At 38.7% G+C, this 24,021-nt stretch overlaps 2 protein-coding genes across 2 annotated transcripts; one reads left to right on the forward strand and one right to left on the reverse strand.

The window, feature by feature from the left end:
- Positions 1 to 21: 21 nt before the first annotated feature.
- On the reverse strand, positions 22 to 6,588 carry LOC106152129 (TNF receptor-associated factor 3). The gene is made up of 9 exons (XM_013525622.2): positions 6,423 to 6,588; positions 4,970 to 5,269; positions 3,952 to 4,056; positions 3,414 to 3,575; positions 3,114 to 3,191; positions 2,671 to 2,745; positions 2,207 to 2,425; positions 1,618 to 1,780; positions 22 to 1,117 (listed from the first exon to the last, which is right to left on the reverse strand). The coding sequence occupies exons 2-9, from the start codon at positions 5,228 to 5,230 to the stop codon at positions 546 to 548; spliced, it is 1,635 nt and encodes a 544-aa protein (XP_013381076.2). The 5' UTR covers positions 5,231 to 5,269; positions 6,423 to 6,588; the 3' UTR covers positions 22 to 545.
- Positions 6,589 to 13,745: 7,157 nt separating this feature from the next.
- On the forward strand, positions 13,746 to 23,430 carry LOC106152139 (uncharacterized). The gene is made up of 7 exons (XM_087007505.1): positions 13,746 to 14,260; positions 17,040 to 17,905; positions 18,593 to 19,125; positions 19,378 to 19,560; positions 20,097 to 20,270; positions 20,919 to 21,248; positions 21,973 to 23,430. Exons 2-7 carry the CDS (start codon positions 17,092 to 17,094, stop codon positions 22,291 to 22,293), a joined length of 2,355 nt encoding a protein of 784 aa, XP_086863631.1. The 5' UTR covers positions 13,746 to 14,260; positions 17,040 to 17,091; the 3' UTR covers positions 22,294 to 23,430.
- The last annotated feature ends 591 nt before the right edge of the window (positions 23,431 to 24,021 follow it).

The raw sequence follows: 24,021 nt of genomic DNA on the forward strand, positions 1-24,021 counted from the left end.
CACTTTGACAAATAAAATGTTTTATTCGCCCAAAGTTAAAACTACGAAGGATATAACATTTTGTTTACAAATAAACAGGCTCTTTGTAGGTTAAATATTTAATATAAATCAAAATCGTTAAAAATGCAAATAAGGGTGTTTCTTCAAAATAGGTATATAGAGCTAGTAGGCACAGTATTATGTTGAAAGTTAGGTTTGTACCCCTGTATATCATAGAATAGTATATACAGTGTAGTATGCATATTACATAAATTAGAAATTGTTACTGCGTTTTATGTGAATAACGTACCTACAGGTACATGTGATATTTCTTTAGAATTATTGGTATTACTGCAAAATACCTTCAAAATATCTGTATGCTACAACAACAATGTTGTTGATGACACACACCTGTATTCCCGTGTCTGGCCAATTTAAAATTTGATACTGGACGCGTGGTTTGTCACAAACAGCATTATTTATCGTACACCATGCAACCACAAGACTGTATCTTCCATTTATAACGGTTAGTTTACATTTTTATTTTACAAACTTTTTCAGATTTCCTATGGTTCTTGCAATCCATAGGTGTCAACAACGACCTTGATAAAAATAGTGTCATCTTTTAGATATGTCTCTGACTCTACTGAACTTTGTGGGGCAAACTTGGGGCATCCGCTGGCTACATTCATATCAGAAGTGGGAAACTTGAAGCTACTGTTGCCTGTTTCCGGGCAAAATGATTCCGATAGATGGCGCCCACTCCCATCTTGCGCTAATAAGGCAAGAGTAACTTTTTGCTGAAATGGCCAATGCAGTAAAACGTCATAGTCGCCTCTCATGATGACAAAAAATAAGGAAAGATGAGTTCCTTTACCGACGCCGTCCCCATTTAAGAACACTCTGGCGCACATTTTATAGCCGCGGCTGCTACTATAAAATGGCTGGCTGTACAAAGATAAAGTCTTTGAAGTACAAGCATCTCGTTTCAGGCGGATGTAGTCTTTGATTATCCAAATAAGGGTTCCATCGTATGACGTTGACTCATGAGTGCAGAAACGAAGAGCTATATCTGACATTCTGTCCTCATGCTGTCTTAATTGCAGGTCGTGGGAAGCAAGGAGTTTTTGCATTTGTCCTGCAATGTTAAGGGAAGTGCAAGTAACAGATTCCTTAATTTATAATTACTCTATTAATATCTCATTGGTTTCGTAAAAATGCTGTCAAATATGCACTGTAGTTTCTAGAACAAAAACAACTGAATTTAAAAGGAATTGTGCCAATCCCGCACGAAAACGAAGTAGATACTCCAGCGCAGTAGACTACTGCAATCATACTGCAAACATGCTTCAAATCTGCTTCGATGTGGGAGCTAATTAGCATATTTGAAACATGCTTCTATCATGCTGCTAATCTACTGCATTAATGCTCCTCCTCTGTACAACCCTATGTAATTTTTGAAGTAGAATTGCAGTAGACCATACTGCATTTCTACTGCAAATATGCTCCACACCACTACTGCGTTAATGCTTCTTTGCTACTTCGATACTACTGCATTTTCTTGCGGGATGTGTCGTGCTTGTAATGGGAGATGTAATGCATTTCAAAATTGCACTTTTGACGTTCTATGATACATACCATTAGAATTTTCCAATCTTTGAATCCTTCTTTCGTGATTTCCCTGCTTCTCCATGATATCGGCAATCTCTATAGTCTGTCGTACAACATCGCCTTCTACGGCGGCCTCCTGAAGTGTTTCTTCCAGTTTCATCACTCTTGCGCTCTGTCCAGCCAAAAATTTCTTAAACGTAATATTGATTTTAAATGATGCAATTATATAAGTGCAATTATTTATGTCTAAATATTGTACAAAATGCAAGAAATGTAGGGATCCGTTCAATGATTGGCTTATCCGAAGTAGAGAAAAAGTTTTCATAAAAACGTCTTTAAATATATTGATAGACCGTGTTTAAATATATTGATAGACCTCGTATTGATAGACCACATGTAGATACTCGCAATACGTTTTCAATACCGCCCAAAAATACCAAGAACATAGTCCTATAATTCCTTTACTTTAAAAACTTTATTTCAACGTTATGTCGCAAAAATGTTTCAATCACAAACGCTAACTGAAAAAGTACCCCACCTAATCTTATTGAGAAAATGCACATTATCTATAACCAAAAGCATCCCAAATAAAGCTTTTAAAATAATCTTATCTCACCTCAGATTTCTTTATTTTGTCTTCCAAGTTTCCGACAGTATTATCCAATGAAAGTTTATTCAGTTTTTCGGCTGTCTTCTGTATTTCTATATTCGCTTTCTGATACTTCTTATCGAAATGTTCAACACTGAAATCAAGTGTGTTAAGCGCCCTCGAAAGGATTGTAATATGCTCTTTGATTGCAGAATGTTCATGCTTTCTGATTGTAACTTTGGTTCCCTGAAAAAGGCAAATACAGATGATATTGCATACAGTTTCAGTTACATTTTGCATTTCAGCAACCATAGAACTCCTCAAGTAAACAGAGGAGCCGTTTCAGGATGGCTCGTTACCTATTTTTGATTCAACCAAGCTTGCAATGAATGTTTATAATGATTGGTTTCAAGAAAGAGAAAAGTAAAAGAATGTAAAAAAAGAAATGAAGCACGCCATTGAAAACAGTAATTGTGTCAAGACTGCATTACCGTGAATTCACACCCTTGTCGGTACAAGGGGCATCTCCTTGGCATCTTACTGCACGTTTTGTAGTGCTCTTCCAACTGAAACATTCGAGTATCATATCCTGAATTAAACTTCAATCTTAGAATGAAGCCTAGTTGACCTAACGTTGGCCTGGATACTACTTATATGTATATTCCATAGAGTATTAGGCTACAGCATCGATACAGCATGATGACAATGCGCACCTGATATTACTAACTCAAACGTAACCCATACTAATTCAGCAAGTTTACACTTTTTACGGCGTATCACTTCCGCCAAAGAGATAATGAGATCTGCGCTCTCTGAACGCTTTTCTAGTTGGTATTGAATTACCTCCGGTACAAATATACAGAAATACCTGTACTATACAATATACAAATATACAATATACAAATATACAGTACATGATTCAGAACGAACATACCTGAGGTCTTTTCATGTTCCCGGATCCACAGTGAGGGCAACTAAGTAAAGCTTCTTGGCAAAGCTCCTCTACATGTTCCTATATTTAATATGAAATAAAAACTTTGTTAACTAATTTTGCAGTTGCAATACTGATCGAGACGTATTGTTTCGCACAACTATAGTCAACATTTGTCTAAAATACATTTTAGATTTCTCTATTGCTTTACAACCAGAGGCATTCTACAGCATGTAAAATCTTATAAAATGTTTCTCATTTACCGGTATCGACCGTAACACAATCTTAGTGCTAGCATCCCACCTGTAAATCGCCTGATAACACATTTGTTCCACAGCTAGGGCACGTGACTGGCCGTTTGGGACATTGTTCCTTCTCGTGATGCTCTAGTTCTTTCTGTGCAATCACGTGACCGCACCCCAGGGGACAAAGTAGTGGTCTGTATTCACAGCTTTCGACATGTTTCTAAAGACGTTTAAAAGGGTTAAAAAGACATAATCAAGGTGAAATATTTGATAAGAGAGGTATAGTGTTGTGCCTGTAAAGCCAGAATATCACCATTCATATGGAAAGGGTGTGTGTGTGTGTGTGTGTGTGTGTGTGTGTGTGTGGATCAAGGAGGAAGCCACACCCCCATAAGCCTTTTCAATTTACATATAACTTCTCTTTCAGCAAAAATGAGCACTTATATATTGGACTAATGTCACACAAAACAGCTATGGCCTCCATAACACGTCATGGCTTTTGAATCAGCCTCTAGACATAATGTCCTTGTAGTAGTTCTAAACTGTAGACAAAATAATAAGAGACATTTATCCCAACCAAATAACAGTCTACTTACTTTAATATCTTTCCACTTATAAACGCCGGCACATCCTGTATTTTTATTAGGACAGAAAACCTTTAACTGGCCCATCTCCCTTCGCACGCAGGCATCTTTAAATATCTAAATGATAAATCAAAAATTCTAATTACAAAATATGAGAAAACGAATAAATAAATAAATAAATAAATAAATAAATAAATGCAAAAATATGGGTATGAACAGTTTATAAGGTTTAGAATAAAAAACATATTCAGTAAAAAGATATATGTATAATGACGGAAGCAAATGCGATTAAAAACCTACGGTGATATATCTTTTAAAGCTGCAGGTCCAAAGGAATGGAATTTATTACCGCTGGAAATCCGAGCAATTCAGTCTACCAAACATTTTAAAAAAGAACTCAAAACATACCTTTTTAGGAAATATTTTGATTAACTCTTAATTGGTTTTATAAATCTTCTATTAATTGCATTTAATTGTATGGAATAATGGCTATTTTACCTAGATTTTATTTATGATATTTTATGTAGTATTATTTTTGATATTTTATGTAAAGTCTACTGAACATTTTAAATGGATTTTAGACTTAAAATAAATTTATTTATTATTATTATTATTAAATGACTTTGTAAGTGAAGCAATGCACAAAAGAACAGATATACTGACCACAAACTTCATTTATATACAAGCAAATGAAGGGTCTAATCATATTTGGACAAAAAGAAAATCTATACCAGCACAGACCAAAAGAGGAAACGACCTAAATAAATGTTGACCGGAGCCAGCTGCTGAGAGTGTGCAGCGACTTGAAAAAAACACACAGCCAGGAAATATACTTGTATGTATCACATGACGTGGATTTCATGTCCCATTTCAGTCAATCTAAAGTGTAATCGGTCAGCAAAGAAACAATATAATATAATATAATATAATATAATATAATATAATATAATATAATATAATATAATATAATATAATATAATATAATATAAAGCTTGGATCAAGACTCAATGTACCGAGATGTCAAACTTACTGATTTTGGGTCATTTTTCCTTAACTGATCACAATCTTCTTCCCGTCCCGGGCAGTCTGCAGTGTCTCCGTGTTCAGCAAACAGTTCGTCCACACATATGTCGCACATCCTGTGACCACACGAGGTCTGAAGAGGTCTTCGTAGCATGTTATTGCACTTCACACATTTGTAACGGGCGTCCATATTGACAAACTCTAGCCTCTCAGGGAACAGGGAGAGTGAGCTGCCGCCATCGCTGGGAGGACCCCCGCCAGTTGCCATGGTAACAGAGCTAGGGTAACTTGTAGTACTAGCTATTAACTGAAAAAAATGAGATACGTGTGAATGCATGATACAAATCCAGTACGAGGCAGGAAAGTTTAGCTAGATTTTACTGCCGTGGGATTCAAGGAATACCGGTGTAACGAAACTGAGGGTCCGTGTCACAGAAAGTCCGCCTTCCATTTAGATATAATGGTTAGGGTTAGCCTGACCTATGTGGGTCAAAGTCAAGGGGGCGAGGTTTATCTGTACAAATGAGTGGGAAACGGACTCTCTATCTTGGGGTACTTGCTATAGAATGTACGCTTAACTGCCCTAAGAGAAGAACCGTTGCATGGTCACGACGATAAAACGTACAACATTTTTTTGCCAATTTTTAGATCTTGATCCGCCCGCTCACTGCTAAAAAAATACTTATTGCTATATAGCGTTAAAAACTGAATTACGGATATTTTTTCATTCGAAGATACCAGATCCAACTTTCCCTTAAATAATAGCAAGTGCAGTGCATGAAAAAACACCGTGTGGAGGCGGAGAGACTATCATGGAATTGGCGGTATCGCTTTCGAAGTGGGATCGGTCATATTTAGTCGGCGGATCAGTTAGTACCCGGATCATCTATTCTGAATGGCCTCTTAGTCCGTAATGAATGGCGCACAGACATGTGACCTGAAGTCTGTAAGTCAATATAAAGATAAGTGTAAGTGTGTACTCATTGAAATGTCCCAAAATTTCACCTTCACGAATAATGAAAATGACTTTCTGTTTCACGGAGCCTTATTTTCGTTACACCGGGAAATGATTCGTGGGTAGGCGACAATTGCTTTATTTTAATGAAAAGTATATTTGCGTGGATGGGGGGGGGGGGGGGGGGGGAGGGGGGGGGGATAGGATAGGCCATACCGTTAACATACGGCTTGCAGCACATATAGCTTTCCTGTTTACCTACATATATTAGTCTCTAACAGACTGAAAATAAACCAAGAAAACGTATTTAGTGTTGTTAGACTACCATGACTAGCATGAATATATGCTTTTAACCAGCTGCATAAAACTAGTGACGGTGACTCAGTATTTTGAAGATGCTAAAACCATATTAATGTACGTACATTGTATCACATCATAGACCTATACATGCATGTAGGTTCATTAATCAGAGTCTGACCGCTATAAATATAGGTCTCCTACTCACTTATTGCCCCTTTGTCTTAAATTATCACCCATTAGCATGTGACTTGTCCTATCTTATCTACCGTCCAGTATTTGGTAAGTGGTTCTTCTAAGGCAGTTCATCCGACATGATGATAGTTGCAAATACGTATGTAGCCCATGTGCCCATTATAAGGCCTTCTTAGTCAAATACCTTCAATGACGAAGGCTAAAAATAGATCGGGGGTTTCCCAACGTAATAAGTCATGTGTTTGATAAGAGTGCATGCATTGGTGGTAGCACGTAGGCTACAATGTACGGGTATGGTAGTGGACATAAAGTTATCAAACACCAACGTGGCTGGTCTCACATCTCTGATAATTCATAATATTGATATGGCTATAGTGGCAGTGGATGCTGTGCTCAGTAGGAAAAACAAGTGTGATCAGTGCTGAGAGGTTAAGTCTCACTGGTCCCGCAGTTGTTCTTTTGGCCTCGTTTTAAAAGAAAAAAAATTAATTCATACTTAAGATACATTACACGCAAAATAATTGTGTATCAGTTCATCATATACGTGTAAACTGACCGAAAACTTGAATAAAAGGTATCAGCTCGTTTGTTTAAAAAAGCCCCCTAAGGCGCTTTTAAAAAATCGAACAAAAGGATACTGGGGTTATATAATAAAAGCGACATTGTGTGGCCAAATCTCGTACAATTGATTTCCTTTGTTGTCTTCTTTCTTGTTGTGAATGGGAGTATGAAAGTTTGTGGTACACTGGGATGGAGGAGACATAAAGAACATGGGGCACAAGCACTGCGAGACTCTCTCTCTCTCTCTCTCTCTCTCTCTCTCTCTCTCTCTCTCTTCATTATGTGATTCGATATAGTACTTCATACAAAAAGTCAATACTCATTAATATATATGTATGGTATTGTGCAAGTATTAAATTAACACAATATTGTATAATTATACTAAAATGTAAACAAATTATCGTAACTATGACTGTTATATAATTAAGAGCACCACAATAACAACTGCCTTTTCAGGGCGATGCTAAATCATTCTTCCTCTTTGACCGGAAACACCCTGAAAACACCCTGTAGAGCCGCATTTTACAATCAAACGCATTTTGCCAGCTCAATTGTACAGCTCAATATTGTACATGTATGTACATGTATATATAGCTTGCCATATTCTACTGTTCGGCCTGCACTCTCAACGGCAGCATGAGCGGCTCCTGACAGCCCTCGTCTCAGCGGTCTACCCGGCAGCCTTAGACGTTGACCAGCGGTCTCTCACCGACTTACCGACACAGCGGTCACCCTGCCGCAGTCGACTCGGGCCCGTATCTCGAAAGCATCGCGCATTGCGACCGTGCGCAAGCGGCTCGATTCCATAACTCGCGCCATAGAATACCTTGTAGCCTCTATCATCTATGTGATCTATCGCTATTCGCAATAAGCAATGCTTTCGAGATACGGGGCCCCTTCCTTCGGCGACAGCGGTTTCACCAGCAGCGGTTTTTCAATTTGTTTTGTTTTATTTGAATCGACTTTTTGTATTTTTTCTTTACATTATTTTAATTAATTATTTTATTTATTCTGTTCTTGTCTTCTTTAATATTTGATCCCAACACCTGCATTGCATACGTAAGACCGAAAGCTGAGACAACTGCATGATTACTATGGTCTCTGCTCACCCATCGGCTCTTGTAGGCCCTACATGTTTTGAAATTTGATGTGATTTATTAATAATGACCGTTTTTCTCTCCACAGGTCATGAGAAGCGATGGGAATAGTGATGGAGACTGCTAGGTTAACGTCTAGGTTTTCACTTGTACCAGTTACACATGCAGTGGCGGATTTAGAAGGGGGGTCAGGGGGGGTCCTAACCCAACCTCCCCCCCCCCCCCCTTTGGTTTCTGGAAAATATATCACACCAATATTCCCCTCTTGAAATGAGAGAATTTTTACTAGCTGAATCATAGTTCTAAACCGTACCAAAGGGCGCCGTTTTTACTCCAAAACACCAAAATCCCCGGGGCCCTTGAGCAGGCCCCAACCACACGCCAAGGGGGAGATGGTCGGCTTCGCATCCGAGGCTTGCCAATCTGGACACCCCCCACCCCACCCCCACCATTTCAAATAATCCGAGATCCTCCTCTGACGTATATTTCAGTTTGATTTTCTGTTCAATAATGTTTTATATTATTAATTTGTTTTGTTCTCTTTGCTGCTCTCCAAACATAATTAATGCATGCATTATACCACAAGTAAAGTGCAGTCTTCTGCTACGTCTCCATGATACAGTTTTTCTTATTTGCGGTCATTATTAATAAATCACATCATACTACTAGCTCCGTGCTCAAGATACGTCATTTATTATGAGGATCTTTTCTCTCGGATTTTTCACTTCGTTTGTCTTCATGGCATACCGTCAGATGAAGTCTACGGTGGAGAGTCTTCGCAGATGTTTTTGTTGCAAGCGGAAAGCCCTTGTACCTTTAATGCTGTTAATGACTGGGGCGTTGATTTACATCTTCAAATTCATGAACGGTTTTGAAAGCACATGTAAGCTTTATTCGCCATTAAAGGCATAGAAGACGAAAGAACATACAGCTTATAATTATTTATAGCCTATTAGATACATTCAGTGGAGCCAAGACCATTGAGATAGTTGTAACATGTAAAACTTGTTTTTTTAGCTCTTAGTCAGAATTTAATCTGGTAGGATCGCCTGCAACATTCCATTGTCAGTATGTACTATTTGGCATATTTGAAAATACTTTTTATATATATAAAGAACATTTTCAATATTGTTCATGTATTGAAAGGCTCAATTTTATGTATTTTCGTGTTACTAGTATATTATTATATCTTTATTTCCAACTAAGCCCTATCGTCAGCAGTGGCGAAAGTTAACACAAGTGGCAATTCGGTGGCTATGAACAGGCCCGTTACGTCTGCAGAAATCATCTACCGGAAGAATAAAAAGGGTCCTCTTTCCCAGTTTACAAAGGCAATGTCGACTGTGAGACCAGCCAATACTGGCAGCTCGAAATCTTCTACATCGACATCCTACAAAGAGGATTCGTTAACTGCAGTTCCACAACACTTGGGCCTACATCAAAATGCGACCTCAGATTTTGTCATGGTCTGGTCGCATTATGCCGCAATTCCACAAATGTTTATGGATAAAATAGCGACCTTCCTCCAGTTAAATCCAGGGAAACGCGTTGTATTTTTATGTGGAAGCAGTGGATGTATAGATCAAATAGACGCCAAGTCGTGGAAACACGTAACAGTACTTCGTTTACTGTTATCTGAGTTAGCCCAGGGCACACCACTGGACGATTTTGTCTCTAAATCCGCCATTTTGAAATTGCTCATGGGTCGTAAATTTATGGTAGTCGTACATGAAATAAGTGTTTTACTTGCCCTGTGGAGATTTGGTGGACTTTACATAGATATAAGAAGAATAGTGCCGTCATATTTACCAGCTGAATATTTCAAGGGACAATGGGTGTCCACTGAAGGTATCTTTTTCGTATCCAGATTCGAACAACATTCGTTGTTCGTTAAAAATGCCATGGTCGAGATTCAGTCGGCCTACAGCAGTCTCAGTAGAAGTCAAATCCAAAATTGGGACACTGCTTCAGTCTTACTGAAATCAAAAGTTCTAAGCCAGGTAGATAAGAGACAGACTGAAAAGGGCGGTACAGATTCTGTAATAACATTTTTGCAAGAAGAACTCTTTGGGATCCTAAGTTTTGACCATCGAGTGAAGGTGGCGAGAGACATCAACGTTGGCGACGAGATTCAAACGCTAGCAGGGCTACAGTTTCTTCCCTTTGTGGACCTATTTGTGGACAGGGATACCTGGAACGTCACAAATGTAGCAAAACCGCCTGCACAGAAAAAGACTACTGACAATTTTTGGGAAGAAAACACTAGAAGAGAAAGGCATGGAAATGCAACAAATTGGTCTTTGTACATGACCCAAAATACAGCAGGTAATGGCATACCTAAAACAAGCGATACAAAAGATCCGTTTAGAAAAGGGTCAATTGTTTCCAACGAAACCAATAATCTCAAAAAAGGAATCACAATATTTCTTAATGGATGGTATAACGCCGGCAACATGATGTGGCCACCAAAAGTTAATCTAAACCCTCTGATTTTATCGATGTATTTTGGATCAAGTTTCTGGAAGAAATTACTTACTGAGCCGGGCAGAAATTACCTTCGAAATCATGGCCCTGTGGGTGCTCGTGATGACGTCACTTTTAAGTTCTTAAAATCCCAAAATTTTTCAGTATATAAATCGGGCTGTTTGACACTTTTAATGCACAATCCCAATCCCACCATTAAAACAGAGGATATATTTGTCGTTGATGTGAACAAAAGCGCTTTAGAATTAATTGTTCCATATCAAATACGAAAATCAGCGATAAACGTCACCCACAACTTGCCCAGTTCGAAGAAATTTGATAGATTAACACGCTACGAAGCCGCAAAAAGTTTGATGGAAAGATATTCACGTGCAAAATTAGTTATAACCTCGCGCATCCATTGTGCCCTTCCTTGCGTTGCCATGGGAATTCCAGTAGTTTTTGTAGAAACTGACGTCCTACCTGGAGGTGGAGGGCGTCGAACTGAGGGCTTAACAGAACTTTTTCACACAGTTACTGTCGACCTAAGGATGAAAACCTACAGAGGCCTGGACAACTTTAATTGGGACGAACCGGAAATGAATCCAAATCGTGAAATCTACATGCGCTTTCGCGCCACCTTGTGGTATGAGATACGCAAATCTCGCGCTTTACGAGAAACGGCGATAACATTTGGGATCGCACCCTTTAAAACATTCAGGCAGTTAAACAAAAATAAAACAACTGAATCGGTATTCTTTCAAGTGTACACAACGAAGAATCAGACAAAGCGGAACCGCCGTTCACTCGAGAGTATATTTTACCACCATCCAAATGCGAAAGTGCGCATTCTAAGCAATGCTTTGACACAAAAGGCGTTTTCTGAGTTCAATGAAGCAGGTTTTCAAGTAGAGGTCGAAAACTATACTCTTGAAAACTTACTAAGGCACATTGAAAATCTGGAACCAGACACCTTTGCGGGTCGCTCGAAAGCGTTTTTGAAAAGAATGCCTGTTATTTCAAAAGGACCATACTGGTATAGCCACGAAACTGACTTGATAAGGTTGTTACTGTTATATCTGTACGGTGGCATTTACATGGACACTGACATCATTTTAGTAAAGAGTTTAAAAGTTTTGAATAATGTTACTGCATGGGAAGACAGAAAAAATTCCGTGTTAAATGGCGCTGTTGTAAAATTTGATAAGCACAATCCATTTCTCCGTGAGTGTATTAAAGAATACCTCCTTAACTATAAGCAGAACGATTGGGCGGCAAATGGACCGCATCTTCTCACCCGCGTGGCGAGAAAACATAGCACGTGGGTGTGTGACGTCAACAGTTTTGAGGATGTATCGAAAGGCAAGCCATGCATAGTCAGACGTATGTATCGGCAATCGTTTTATCCTATTGAGTGGCCTAATGTTACACGAGAATGTTTCCTTGATAAAGGCAGAGTAAACGAAGAGTCCTTTTCTGTGCATCTATATAACAAATTATCGAAAGCGTATGGGGACGCTACCAAGCCTGGGACGCTCTGCCGTTACCTTCTGAACATTTTTTGCATTTTCTGTGGAGACTTTGTTTAAACCGTCTATAATGCTTGCATGAGAGAAGCAAACGGCAAAATGATGGGGCTCTGTAATATAAAAACTGCGTGGTATAAATATTTATGGTGATGGTGTATATAATTTTCAGTTCACGTTTCACATGAGAATGCATGTAAGAGAAAGCATGTAAGAACACGAAGTGTTATTAAATAATCGGATTTTCCTATTAATACCACTACTGCTCTGTTTGTTAATAACACATCTAAATTCTTGCTCTTTTATATAGCATTACTAGCCCCCCCTCCCCCCCTCGCTTCAATTGTACATGTTTCGTACTTCAAACCATATCTGGGACTTACAAAAAATTATGTTTGCAAAATTCGTTGTGTTGCAGTTGCAAAATGCGGCTCTACAACCCTAAAAGCAGTGACCCAATTTATACTCTGTACAAATTGTCATTAAGAGGCAAGACACTCGTCGTTATAGAATGGTTGTATCCACGAACAATTAGAAATGTGTCTTTAATAATAAGTAAAGATACGTGTATTTCTCTCTTTTTTAATTCACATTAAATTATATAAATTATATATTATATTTAATTATAAACTTTGTACGTAAACTGTACAAGCTTAACCTTTTCAACACTTAAACCATTTCCTCTTTAACATTTTCGGAGTCCCTTTTTTCTCAATTAACAGATCAAAACATCAATTTCATTCAACTTTAAGTGAACAGTAGTCTATTTCAATGGGATATTCAAAGCAGACATGTGCCCCTGTCGTAGTTCCTGAAATACTCTTTCTTTTACCCCCCCCTCCCCCCCCCCCCCCCCCCCCCCACACACACACACACACGCAAATATATAACGGAAATATTAAAGCAGTATAATGAACAAAATGAAACAGACGTGATTTTCAAACTCTTAATAGGCCCCTTCTTAGAAAAGGAGGAAATTGGCACCTATAGCGTTCCGGAAGCACATAACGTGACTTTACCAGGTATCAAATTACAAAAGAAAACCAGGCACCGCTGTGCATACCGGCCTTGACATTTGTTGATTAACTGCGGTCTAATGGGTGAAAGAGGGATCGGTCACGCGGAAATTTCTCATTTATTGAACAATCTGCCTCTGTTGGATACCAATTCTTGTTAATCTGAAGATCGCAAAGTTATTTTTCACATGCTTATAATGCGTACTCGATTGTGCTTTTCTCCGAAGTTTCTCGGCAGAGTGGCAAATATCTGCGTCGCTACCTAGAAAACTAAATCGAGGGGAGGTATTTCCCAAAGGCCACTTAAGAAAACTACCATAATAGGCATGGTAGTAGGATCAGTACATGGGTCTTTAAAAATGTGGAGCACACAAGCCTACAGAGTATAAATAGCACAAGAGATGAATTCGAGAACTATTTCTCGTCAGAGTTTAAACGCGACTTACTGTCTCAAAGCTTTCTCTCTCTCTCTCTCTCTCTCTCTCTCTCTCTCTCTCATAAGTAGGTCAGTAAGTGCAAAGTGACACAAATACAATGCAGTATTTTTCTTTCTCTTTGCAAATTATTCCTGATAAGATCGACCTTGTATTGATCACCAACAGAAATATCAATAATCCTGATGGCCCAAAAGTGACCCATTGAGTCTGTATACATTAATGAAACAGTAAAAAATGTTGGTGTTGGAATATTACCTCCAAATTACGAAAATACAAGGATTTATAAGACATTTAGAGCAAGTATAAAATTAAAGAACGCCAGTTCTGGTAGAGCCAGCAGGAAACCCAATTAAGCTAACCCAGAAATGAAAATGCAGCTAGGTCACAAGAGAACATAAAGGACCCGCAGGATTTTTTTATTTATGTTTAATTTAGGATTTGATTGTGCTCTTCTCTGAAAAGATGGATCAGTTCGACAAACAGAACTAGGCTGAAGCGAAAAGAAAGCAATGATAGGAATTTCTTTATCAAACTACCTTGTAAGGGAAAAGGCGTAGGCAGAAAATTTACGTCTTCCAATTACATGCTCAATGTTGAGGTAGGCTATTTATAGAACGTGCGCTATAAGCTTTGTACATTTAACCACTGGAGCCTGTGATATGAAAGAAGGAATTGGCAGGAGTGAACGTTGGTATTGTATATTGCAGGATACAGACAGGACACGTACAGTGATCACAGAGTAATAACAGAGGTAGGTAAATACGGTTTGGACATTGATTTGAACTTTCTGGTAGAGTACATTTACTTCAACACGAACGCACATAGTCTCTCTCTATCACGCACACACACACACCTCACACCTCTCACACACACACGCGCGCACACAAACGGGCACATACAAATACTCACAAACGTGGTAACAGCAGCAGTATTACACGTAGGAGAGAGAGAGAGAGAGAGAGAGAGAGAGAGAGAGAGAGAGAGAGGCACTTTCACTTTTAAGTGCATCTCTTCAAGCACGCCCACACACAAAAAACGAAAAAATAACTGCTTACATGAAGGAGACAGAGAGAGAGAGAGAGGAGGGAGAGAGGGAGAGAGAGACACTTTCACTTTTAAGTGCATCTAGGAGAGCACGCCCACACACACAAAAAAAATCGACAAAATATCTGCGTGCATGTAAGAGAGATAGAGAGAGAGGCACGAGGCACTTTCACTTTCAAGTGTTTCTCGGCACGCACGCCCATATAAAAAAAAACCGACAAAATAACTTAAGAGCGAACGGTGAGAGGGACGTACACAACCATTTCTGCGTGCGGACAAGTGCATGATTGTAGACCCTGCACATTTCAGGGCACACGAAGAATAAACGTATAAAGAGAAACGTTTTTAAATAGTAAAGTAATTTTTATTAAGACTGATCCGTGCTAACGTGTATCACAGCTGCTTGTTACTCTTTCACTTAGTAAAAAATTTATGTTAACATCAACCTTGTATCGGTGAACAAGATTGATTGATACAGCTACAGGTACAGGTACACATCAACAACAGTGCGGGCACCTTGTTTTAATGCATCGATTCTACAATAATGTCGTTTTAAGACTAATCCACCGTGATAAATATACTCCAACAAAAGCAGTTTAAACTCGATTTAGATAAAGATGCTTTCTAATGGACTCCTTATTTAAGAGTCTAGCTTTTGATTATAAATTTGAGTCCAAAGATAGATTCGAAAAAGAAATTATCAAATACACTTTGATAAGTATGTACGCTCTGCTCTTAATATGGCGTCATTAAATCAACTCCCAGTCTGCGTCAGTCCCGTCTGAAAGAAATGTATTTTTGCCAGTTTCCTCTGTTGCCATTCTTGCCGTGACCCATTCAAATCAGCGACGTAATAGAATAATGTCCACAATTAAAAAACAAATTAATAAATCAAATGGATAAAGAAATCAGTCAAAGGGTTTTGATTGGTTTCCTCAAAGAACACGGGGCACAAGCACTGCGAGTCTTACTCTCTCTCTCTCTCTCTCTCTCTCTCTCTCTCTCTCTATATATATATATATATATATATATATATATGTATATGCAAGTCCACGATAGTGGGGAACAGCAGTAGTTTATCATCTTTGAAAATCTGTCAAAATATTCTTATGTGTTGGATTACAACGGGGGTGCTTTTATCTGAAAGGGGATAGATATCATCTTAATATATCTTAATATAACAAACAATTTTGTATTTCCATTGCTGTGTATTTTAAACGTTTTGATTCTAAGCAGAAAATGACAATAAATCTGGGATGCAGTCTCTTTTGCAGCTGTACCATATGGAAAAGAAGGCTCTCTTAATAGTATGGTTATGTTTCTTGGTCATCCCAGGGATCATTTACGGCGCACACACTAGAGAAAAAACAAAATTGCTCTTCGTCGCAAGTTTTGATGGGTGAAGAAAACGGGTTGTTGTGCAGTACCATCCTTTCTTCGATTTCAACTTCAGTACAAAGTATTATCTCCCTTACACGTGATCTATTCAATTTCGGGATTTAAATACCCGAAATACACCCTGATTTTCATAAAACAACAATGAATATATAAATCATGTCATCTCAGCGTGTTTTTTACAGATGTTTTGACAATTATCCTGTTTCGTTTCCTTCTGACTCGCACGACAGCAAAACCACAGCTAGCGTATACGTGTGGTTTCGTTTCCCCAACCAGATTCGAACCAGGGACTTAGCGTAAAGAGTGGAGATTCCCAATGATGACGATATAGCCCGGTCATATGAATATAAATGAGACTAATTAAATTAGCTATGTCCGGTACCCATTTTTAGTGTGTAATTCGCACAAAACGATTCCATGTCATCGCTGTTTAACCTCCGATTTAGGGTCGCAGCGTGCTTTTTCAACTATGTGAAGTTAAGTTTTCAGGCCTTCCCAACTACCAGACTCGGCACCGAATAATCCTGAATTCACCGGTTTATCGGACCACACCACCCGTTTTAAAGCTGTGCGTCAGTACGCGCTTCGAACGCGGTGTGATAGTGATAATTCTCAGCGGGTTTGGAAAGTAGTGCATCTCATCTCAAAATTTGTTCCGGGGTTTGATACTGTGAAATGCGTACTGACACACACCTTGAAAACGGGTAGTGTGGTCCGATCTACAGGTGAATTCGGGATCATTCGGTGAATATGAAGCAAAATACGATGCATATTCTAAGCGGAAATGTTGAAATCTTGATGTTCCTGTCCCACTGTTGTTACCCAGCATCGGGGACGTGTACACACACACACACACACACACACACACACACACAGTGTAATATGTACAATGGACCGGTAAAATGTGTGTGTGTGTGTGTGTGTGTGTGTGTGTTATTTCCGTGTCTTTGTGTATTACCGGTCCATTGTACATGTTTAAATAGTCCCTGGAACTGTTGGGAGAGAGTAACCATTTCAATTCAAATTAAAATACAGTGTAACACAAAAAAAATTCTGTAAACTGATTAAACCATTCTTTATTTATTCAGGTTAGCAATCACAAAGAACTGTGTTCGGGCACGTGATATTCACTCCAAAGAGATGGCTGACTCAGAGCAAGTGCAGTGTCAATTTTGTAAAGGAACGTACAAAAAGAGAGGTCTGGCAAATCATCAACGATCCTGCAAACAAAAACCGCAGGACATAAAACCTGGTGAGGACAGCGAGTTGCCATCAGGCAAAGTTTCCTCTACAGAAAAATGTGATCAAGAACAATCAGAAACAATACAATGTGAATATTGCGGCAGAACATACAAGAAAAGGGGTCTGGCAACTCATCAACGGTCTTGTAAACAAAAGCCACAGGATTCAAAAGAGCAGCGTGAAAGCAGCGAGTTGCAATCAAGCAAAGTTCCTCCTGTAGCAAACCCTAAACAAGAACAATCAAACACGCTGCAGTGTCAATTTTGCGGTGGAACATATAAGAAAAAAGGACTTGCGACTCACCAACGAGCATGTAAACAGAAGCATATGGACCACGGGGAAGACAGTGGAATTGGAACCATCAGAAGTGTTTTGTCTGAAACGGTGACTGACCCGGTGCAAGCAGGAACACTGCTTGGGCGTCTTTGCAACGAGACACAGAAAACTGAACTAGAACCACATATGTGGGACTTTAAACAAAACCCAGGGAATATGGCAAGCTGTCCTTTTTGCTGTTGGGAGTTTGCCCACCAAGATTTACCGACACACGTGCAACGTTGCAAACAAAATCGGAGCAGACTACAGTCGGATTCGCAAACTGGTGAGGTAATTTCTGAAAATCAGAAGATCTCTCCACCGTTACATGAGAAATTGCTGAGCACATCGAAGTCATATAACCATAAGCGTGGTGGTGCTGCCAAGGCGAATGGAGGTAATTTCTTTTCGTCCTTTACACTATACACTTTCAATGAAAACAGTAAAAAGGTCCCTTATGTTTTGCTATGTTATAGATATAGCTGTCTTTTTTAGAACCCAAAATTGGAGAGATTTTAACATTTTGTTTTATAGCTTAATAAAAATCATTATTTCAATGTAAATTAGTCACAGTCATAGAATTATCGGTCATCATTGATTGATCCAACTCCCCTGAACTTTTGCTGAATTCGATCAGATTAACACGCCTCCTGTTGTTTCTTACGTGCTCTTATAATCACTAGCAGCTCTGTATTACACTCAACACCAGGAGGAGGTGTGTGAGTCTATTTAATATGGATCTAAGGGGGCATTCCCATAGATTTTAGATCGATCTATCCACGTGGGGAGTCTCACTAGATTACTGTCAGATAATCCGGCCTAAATGTCCGTCCCGCCTACTTTAAGCTGTAAGGGGGTAATTAACTTTCGTGCCCGCTCGGCTAAGAGCTATTTAGCGTGAACCCCAAGGGAGTTAGGTCGATCTAGTTGGATCGATCTAATCTCTAGGAATGGGGTCTGAGTAGAACGATAATTTCATTGGGAATGAGCCCTAACTTAGTGTTGGTATTTCTCAATATAAAACACGATTGCTTATATATTGTCCAGTACGTTTTTGAACACGAACCCATGTTTACTATTTCAGCGACTAAAGACGAGTTGTTACTCCTCAAAAAATTCCTGATCACCCCTCAAGGTGGCTATGCCTCGCTTCCACAGCACGGGGTATCCATTGTGGTCCCAGAGGGGGCAATCACTGAGAAAAGTAAAGAACTGTTTATCGGCATCAGCAATAGGAAGGAAGATCGCCCAGTCCTTCCTACTGGCCAGTCAAGAACTAGCCCAATCATCGTGTGCGGGCCTCACGGCACGCATTTCAAAAAGCACGTGCTCCTCAGTTTTCCGCACAATGTACCAAATGTTGATAACGCAGTTGTAAAGCTCTGGCAATCGCAGACAGATCTGAACCAACAATGCAAATGGGAAGAAGCCGATGCCCGAACGTGTGTTAACTTCACACCGACAAGATGCTTGCTCTCTTTGAATCATTTTACAAAACACACAACCTCTTGCAGCCAAAAGCGTGTACTTGCAGCTGCGTTCGGTGACTACGATTGCGACACTGCTAAGCTCTCTCTTAACGTCCACTGCGTAGATGACATGCCTACTGCTCTAAAGGTAGGCCTACATATAGATATTCGGTTTATTGTTATTTTTTGTATACGCTCTGTTTGCAATTGTTATTGTTATAGCTTTCAGAGTTAATGTTATTCTCTCCTAAAATTATGGAACCTTTATACTCACCAACTAGGAAAAACCACGTTTAATTGAAACGATAACAGAAAAAGTTGGGTTAATAAATCTGTTAGATATAAAGTTAGAACAGCGATTTCATTAATATTCATAATCTATTACTACCCTGTATGGCAGGAGCTGAATGAACAGATGGCAGAGTTGAACATGCATCGCCTGGCACCAGATGGCAGGTTTGTGTTTCACTCATGCGTATGCCGCGAGGATGAGGAGCGAGATGTCAAGGTCGCATTGCTGGACCTTGGAAAAAAGTGGAGAGTGATCTCGCCAGGGGGCGCAACTGGTGGTGGCACACCTCAGGTATACAGTTTTCTGCAGTCAATTGACCTGGAGCATGGTGGACATATACTCCCTCCCACCATCTCGCTCAAATCCTTATTGTCGAGAATATATCTGTCTTATTACATAAAAATAGTAAAATTTCTTCTCTTTTAATAAACAGACTCAGATCTAGCCGTAGTCGTTAACGCCGTCTCCCTGCAATTTCAGTGTTATACAAATAAAATGAAAACCGTTTTACCTTTTGTCTGTTGGTGCTGTTGTTATATGTAGGCCTATATTCGGTAGCTTTGCTGTCTTGTTTAATGCATTTATCCAAGTCATTAATTTAAGTTGCCCCCAGTACTTTTCGTCTTTGTGCTACGGAATCGACGGGTGACTGCTCGGCAAATCAAAAAACATTTTTTTGTAATTAATTACATGAAAATACTGCATCTTGATTTTTCAGATGACTTACCTCGATATATTGCAAAACAACTTGCAGGCGTATCACAACAATTTAACTTGGATCCCTTTAATGTACATGCTGCATATATGTATTAATCTCGCTTTTTCAGATAATTTACTTCGACGAATTGCAAAACAACTTGCAGCCATATCGCAATTACGTTCTCAAGCCACATGGAAAGGACCCTGTCCGTGACCTTCACTGTGACATCGACGTCCGTCAGGAGAACCAAGATCCAAAATCATCAAGCGCCAAAATTCTCGTTAGGAAGTCCATGTCACAGGTATAATGATCTGCATTTTTGGGCTATTATTTATTCTTTTTATTGTGGACCACGTTCATGAACGATCGAGGAACATGTATGGAATATGAATCTACCAGTACCTACAATGTACATGAATTTCCTCAAAGACGCAGAATATTTATTTTAAGTTCTATTAAAAGCTCTTAGAATTATTTACCCATTTTATACTTACAAGGATGCCCTACAGGCTAGTAATCTCACCTCTCTGAGGGAGAGAAGAGATGTTTCATTTAAGAACTTTTTTTACAAAAATCAAGAATTTTAGTAAGTTACACCATCTGTTTAAAGAAAAGAATCCAAGAAATCTAAGGGTCAGCAACAAATTTTTAATACCAAGAGTGAAAACGGAGGGTATTAAATTTTAAATTGAAAATTTTAAATTTCATGTAAAATACTGCTCCAAACTGTCTTATAAGTCTTGTTTTTAGCTTTGGTCTTTTACATTGTAACTTATAATTTTTAGTTACCTTTAAATACCTTATGATTTAATATATGATATATTGTAAAACTTCAACCCTTTAGTTGCGATTATAGCAAATAAATAAATAAATCATTATTAAAATACGACTGAATTATCAAAATTTTAAAGGCTTGCTGTCATACATACATCTTTTGGCATATTTACAGATCGTCAAATTCAATACCCCAAGAAGCTCGTCGTCTGTACAGTTTGAGATCGGCACAGGCACACTAAAATCGGACTTGCATCCAATGCGCTTTTTGTCTCCGAAAGAGCGGACTTCTCTTAACGAAGCTGTCAAAACCCCAAAGATATGGCGTATTATTGCCGCCGACATTGGGCTGGATGGAACCGCAGAAAGAAAAGGAGTGGATTTGGAGCCTTGTGCTTTGGTCTTTTTTGCAGTGGGTGAATCGTTTCTGGAAATGCTGAAATTGTTTAGAAGGGTCGAGCGAAAAGCACATGTTAAAATGCAGAAAAGTTTGGACATTATTTATGTAAGTATACACAATGTGGATTTGTTTTCAGTATGTGCAGGATGCAGTACCTTGTCGTCGTGTGCGTGAACACGCATGTATGTTTGTGTTTGTGGGTTTGTTTTTGTTTGTGTGTGTGTGGGGGGGGGTGGTGTTTGTGTGTGTTGTGAATGCATGTATAAACAATAGCTGTGTTGTAGAAAGTCTGGGTCATACAGAATATACTGAAAGAAACTGAGGTTAATTCTTAGCGAGGTAAAATGTTGAATACCGACCAATAAAGTCTTGACCCGAAAATAAAATGAACACGTCGATGACAGAAAATCAAAGAGATTGTTAGTATAAGTAAATGAACTGAAAATCATAAAGTGTACTTAAGTTTAAAAATTGAAAATAAAAAAGCAATTTTCCTTTTAAACGACGATTTAAACTGTTCACAGAATTGTGCTCCATAAAGTAGTATTTGAGCTCTAAGTTTCAAAGAGAAATTCGCAAGTCTCTGTCTCCAATGCGATTGACTCGAATCTCAAAAACTATAAATTTAATAACAGATTTATGGGCCGTCATTCTGTGAACGGTTTAAGATATGTGGTATATGCCCTTGTGATGAAAAGAAAATAGTATATATTTCATGCAAAATTCAAACTTTGCTGCATGAAGACGTTACATTCATTGTCTTCCTTTATTTGTGTACGTCTAAGAGAGACTAATATTATAATAATACTTTATTTATTTTAATCGACAGAATGCCCGCATCCTAGAAGCAAGCTACGAGAAGTTGAAACGTCACACCCCTGAAATTATAAACAGCGTTGACCCTAAGGACGTATATATACAGCTTTTTGCTGATGGGATATTGACATTCTACGACAAAGACGAGATAGAAAAGGCTTGTACAAGATCCACTGTCAATGGGTGCTCCATTTTACTGAATAAAATCTTTCTTTGTCCAGTGGAGAAAACCCCGATTCCCAAGCTGTGCAATGCGCTGCGCGAACAGAACTGTAAAAGAATGGCAGACCTCCTCGAGTTGTCGTTAGATGACATTGAACCAAAAGAGACTTGACAATCTTTGAAAAATGAGCTTTGTCCATCGATGGATGCACGTGATAAATTCTAATGGATAAATGGGCAAAATAGTAATTAATTTCAAATTTGTTTTTCAATAGTATGATAATCTTTAAATAGTCTTTTTGTATGTATGCATATGCTATCCAGCCAAGTTTATGTTCGTTTGATTATAGTGTTGCAACTGTGTGCCTAGTTACTTAAACACGCTGAAGTATTATGCATTAAATATTTTCCCCTTTCAACGAGGAAGTTTTTTAAGGTGCTAATCTAGTACTTTCCCAAAACCTCCCCTTTTTCTCCCCCGGGCTAACGTGGCTCTGACTCATAATCTCTGGAGATAACGAGTCAGAGCTCTGGCTACAGGGTGCTCATACTTAGACTGGGCTCCCATGCCTAAATCGATCTATCTGGATCGATGTATCTCCCTGGGGAGTGTCACTAAATTGCTGTTAACTTAACCGGCTTAATTGTCTTTCACGCCTACCGAATCAGCTAGGGTTAAGATAATAACCCCCTAACAGCTTTACTAAGTGTGACAGACATTAAAGCCTGTCAAGTTAACAGCAATTTAGTGAGACTCCCAATATCTGTGGGAATGGTCCCTTCAATTTTGTACACTATTTTAGAAGTCCTTGATAGCAGACACAAGGTGGTGAGTCACCAAAGTTATCTTTGAGTGTTTGTATAAACTAGGGATGGGCGTTTTATGGTTTCCAAATATGCAAGGCATCTTATCTCTTACTGGCTGAACTTTTGCTTATGAATTTCTGCTTTTTGTACTTGGACTAACGTCTTTTGTGTTCTCTCAAAGACATGGAAATAAGATAAAGTGAATTAAAAAGATATTCGTGTACAATAAATAAAAAATTAACTTAAAATCAATCAAATTACAAAGACAAGGCACCCCTAGCTGGGTATATCCGCCTTGGCATTTGATTGAACCACGAGGGAATTTCATATTTATGAATCAATCTGCCTCGCTTGAATATCTATTCTTCTCAATCTGAAAAAAAGGTAAATTAATTTTTTTCAAATGCTTTAAATGCATGTTTGGAAGGCATTTCCTAAAGACTTCTTTCTAAAACTACCGTAATATGCAAGGTAGTAGGATCAATACACGGGTGTTAAAAATGCAGGTCTCACAATTAGAGGGGCAAGCCTATAGAGTATAAATTGCACGAGAAATGCATTCGAGTGCTATATCCCGTTTAGGTTTACCCGCAACTCTCTATCTCTCCCATGTAGGTCAGTTACAGTGAAAAGTGACACAAATAGTATTTCACTTTCTCTTTGCAAGAAAAATCCAGATAAGATCGACCTTGTATCGATCACCGGCTGCAATGTCAACTATCTTGTTAGCCAAAAAGTGTCTCTACGTGCCAGTGCATTAATGATACACAATAATGATGATCTTTGAATGGTAATAACCCTCTTACTTACAAGGATAATAGATTCAAAAGTCAAGAATGCCAGTTCCACTTCAATACAGCTATCTGAAAACCAAGGCTTCAGTAAAGTCACACTAAAAGATGTAGGTCACATTACAATAAGAGTACAGAAAAGATTGTCAGGATTTTTTATCCATGTTAATTTGGGGTTTGATTGTTCTCTTCTCCGATATCGCGGACCAGTTCCACGAACAGAATACTTAATACCCGGAAAACTAAAGCGATCATCATGAAAAAATTTATTTTTATCAAACTACCTTATAAGGGGATAGGCG

This window comes from Lingula anatina, chromosome 3 (genome assembly GCF_051362555.1).
Source record: "Lingula anatina isolate TDL-2025a chromosome 3, LinAna3.0, whole genome shotgun sequence".
NCBI classification, from domain to species: domain Eukaryota; kingdom Metazoa; phylum Brachiopoda; class Lingulata; order Lingulida; family Lingulidae; genus Lingula; species Lingula anatina.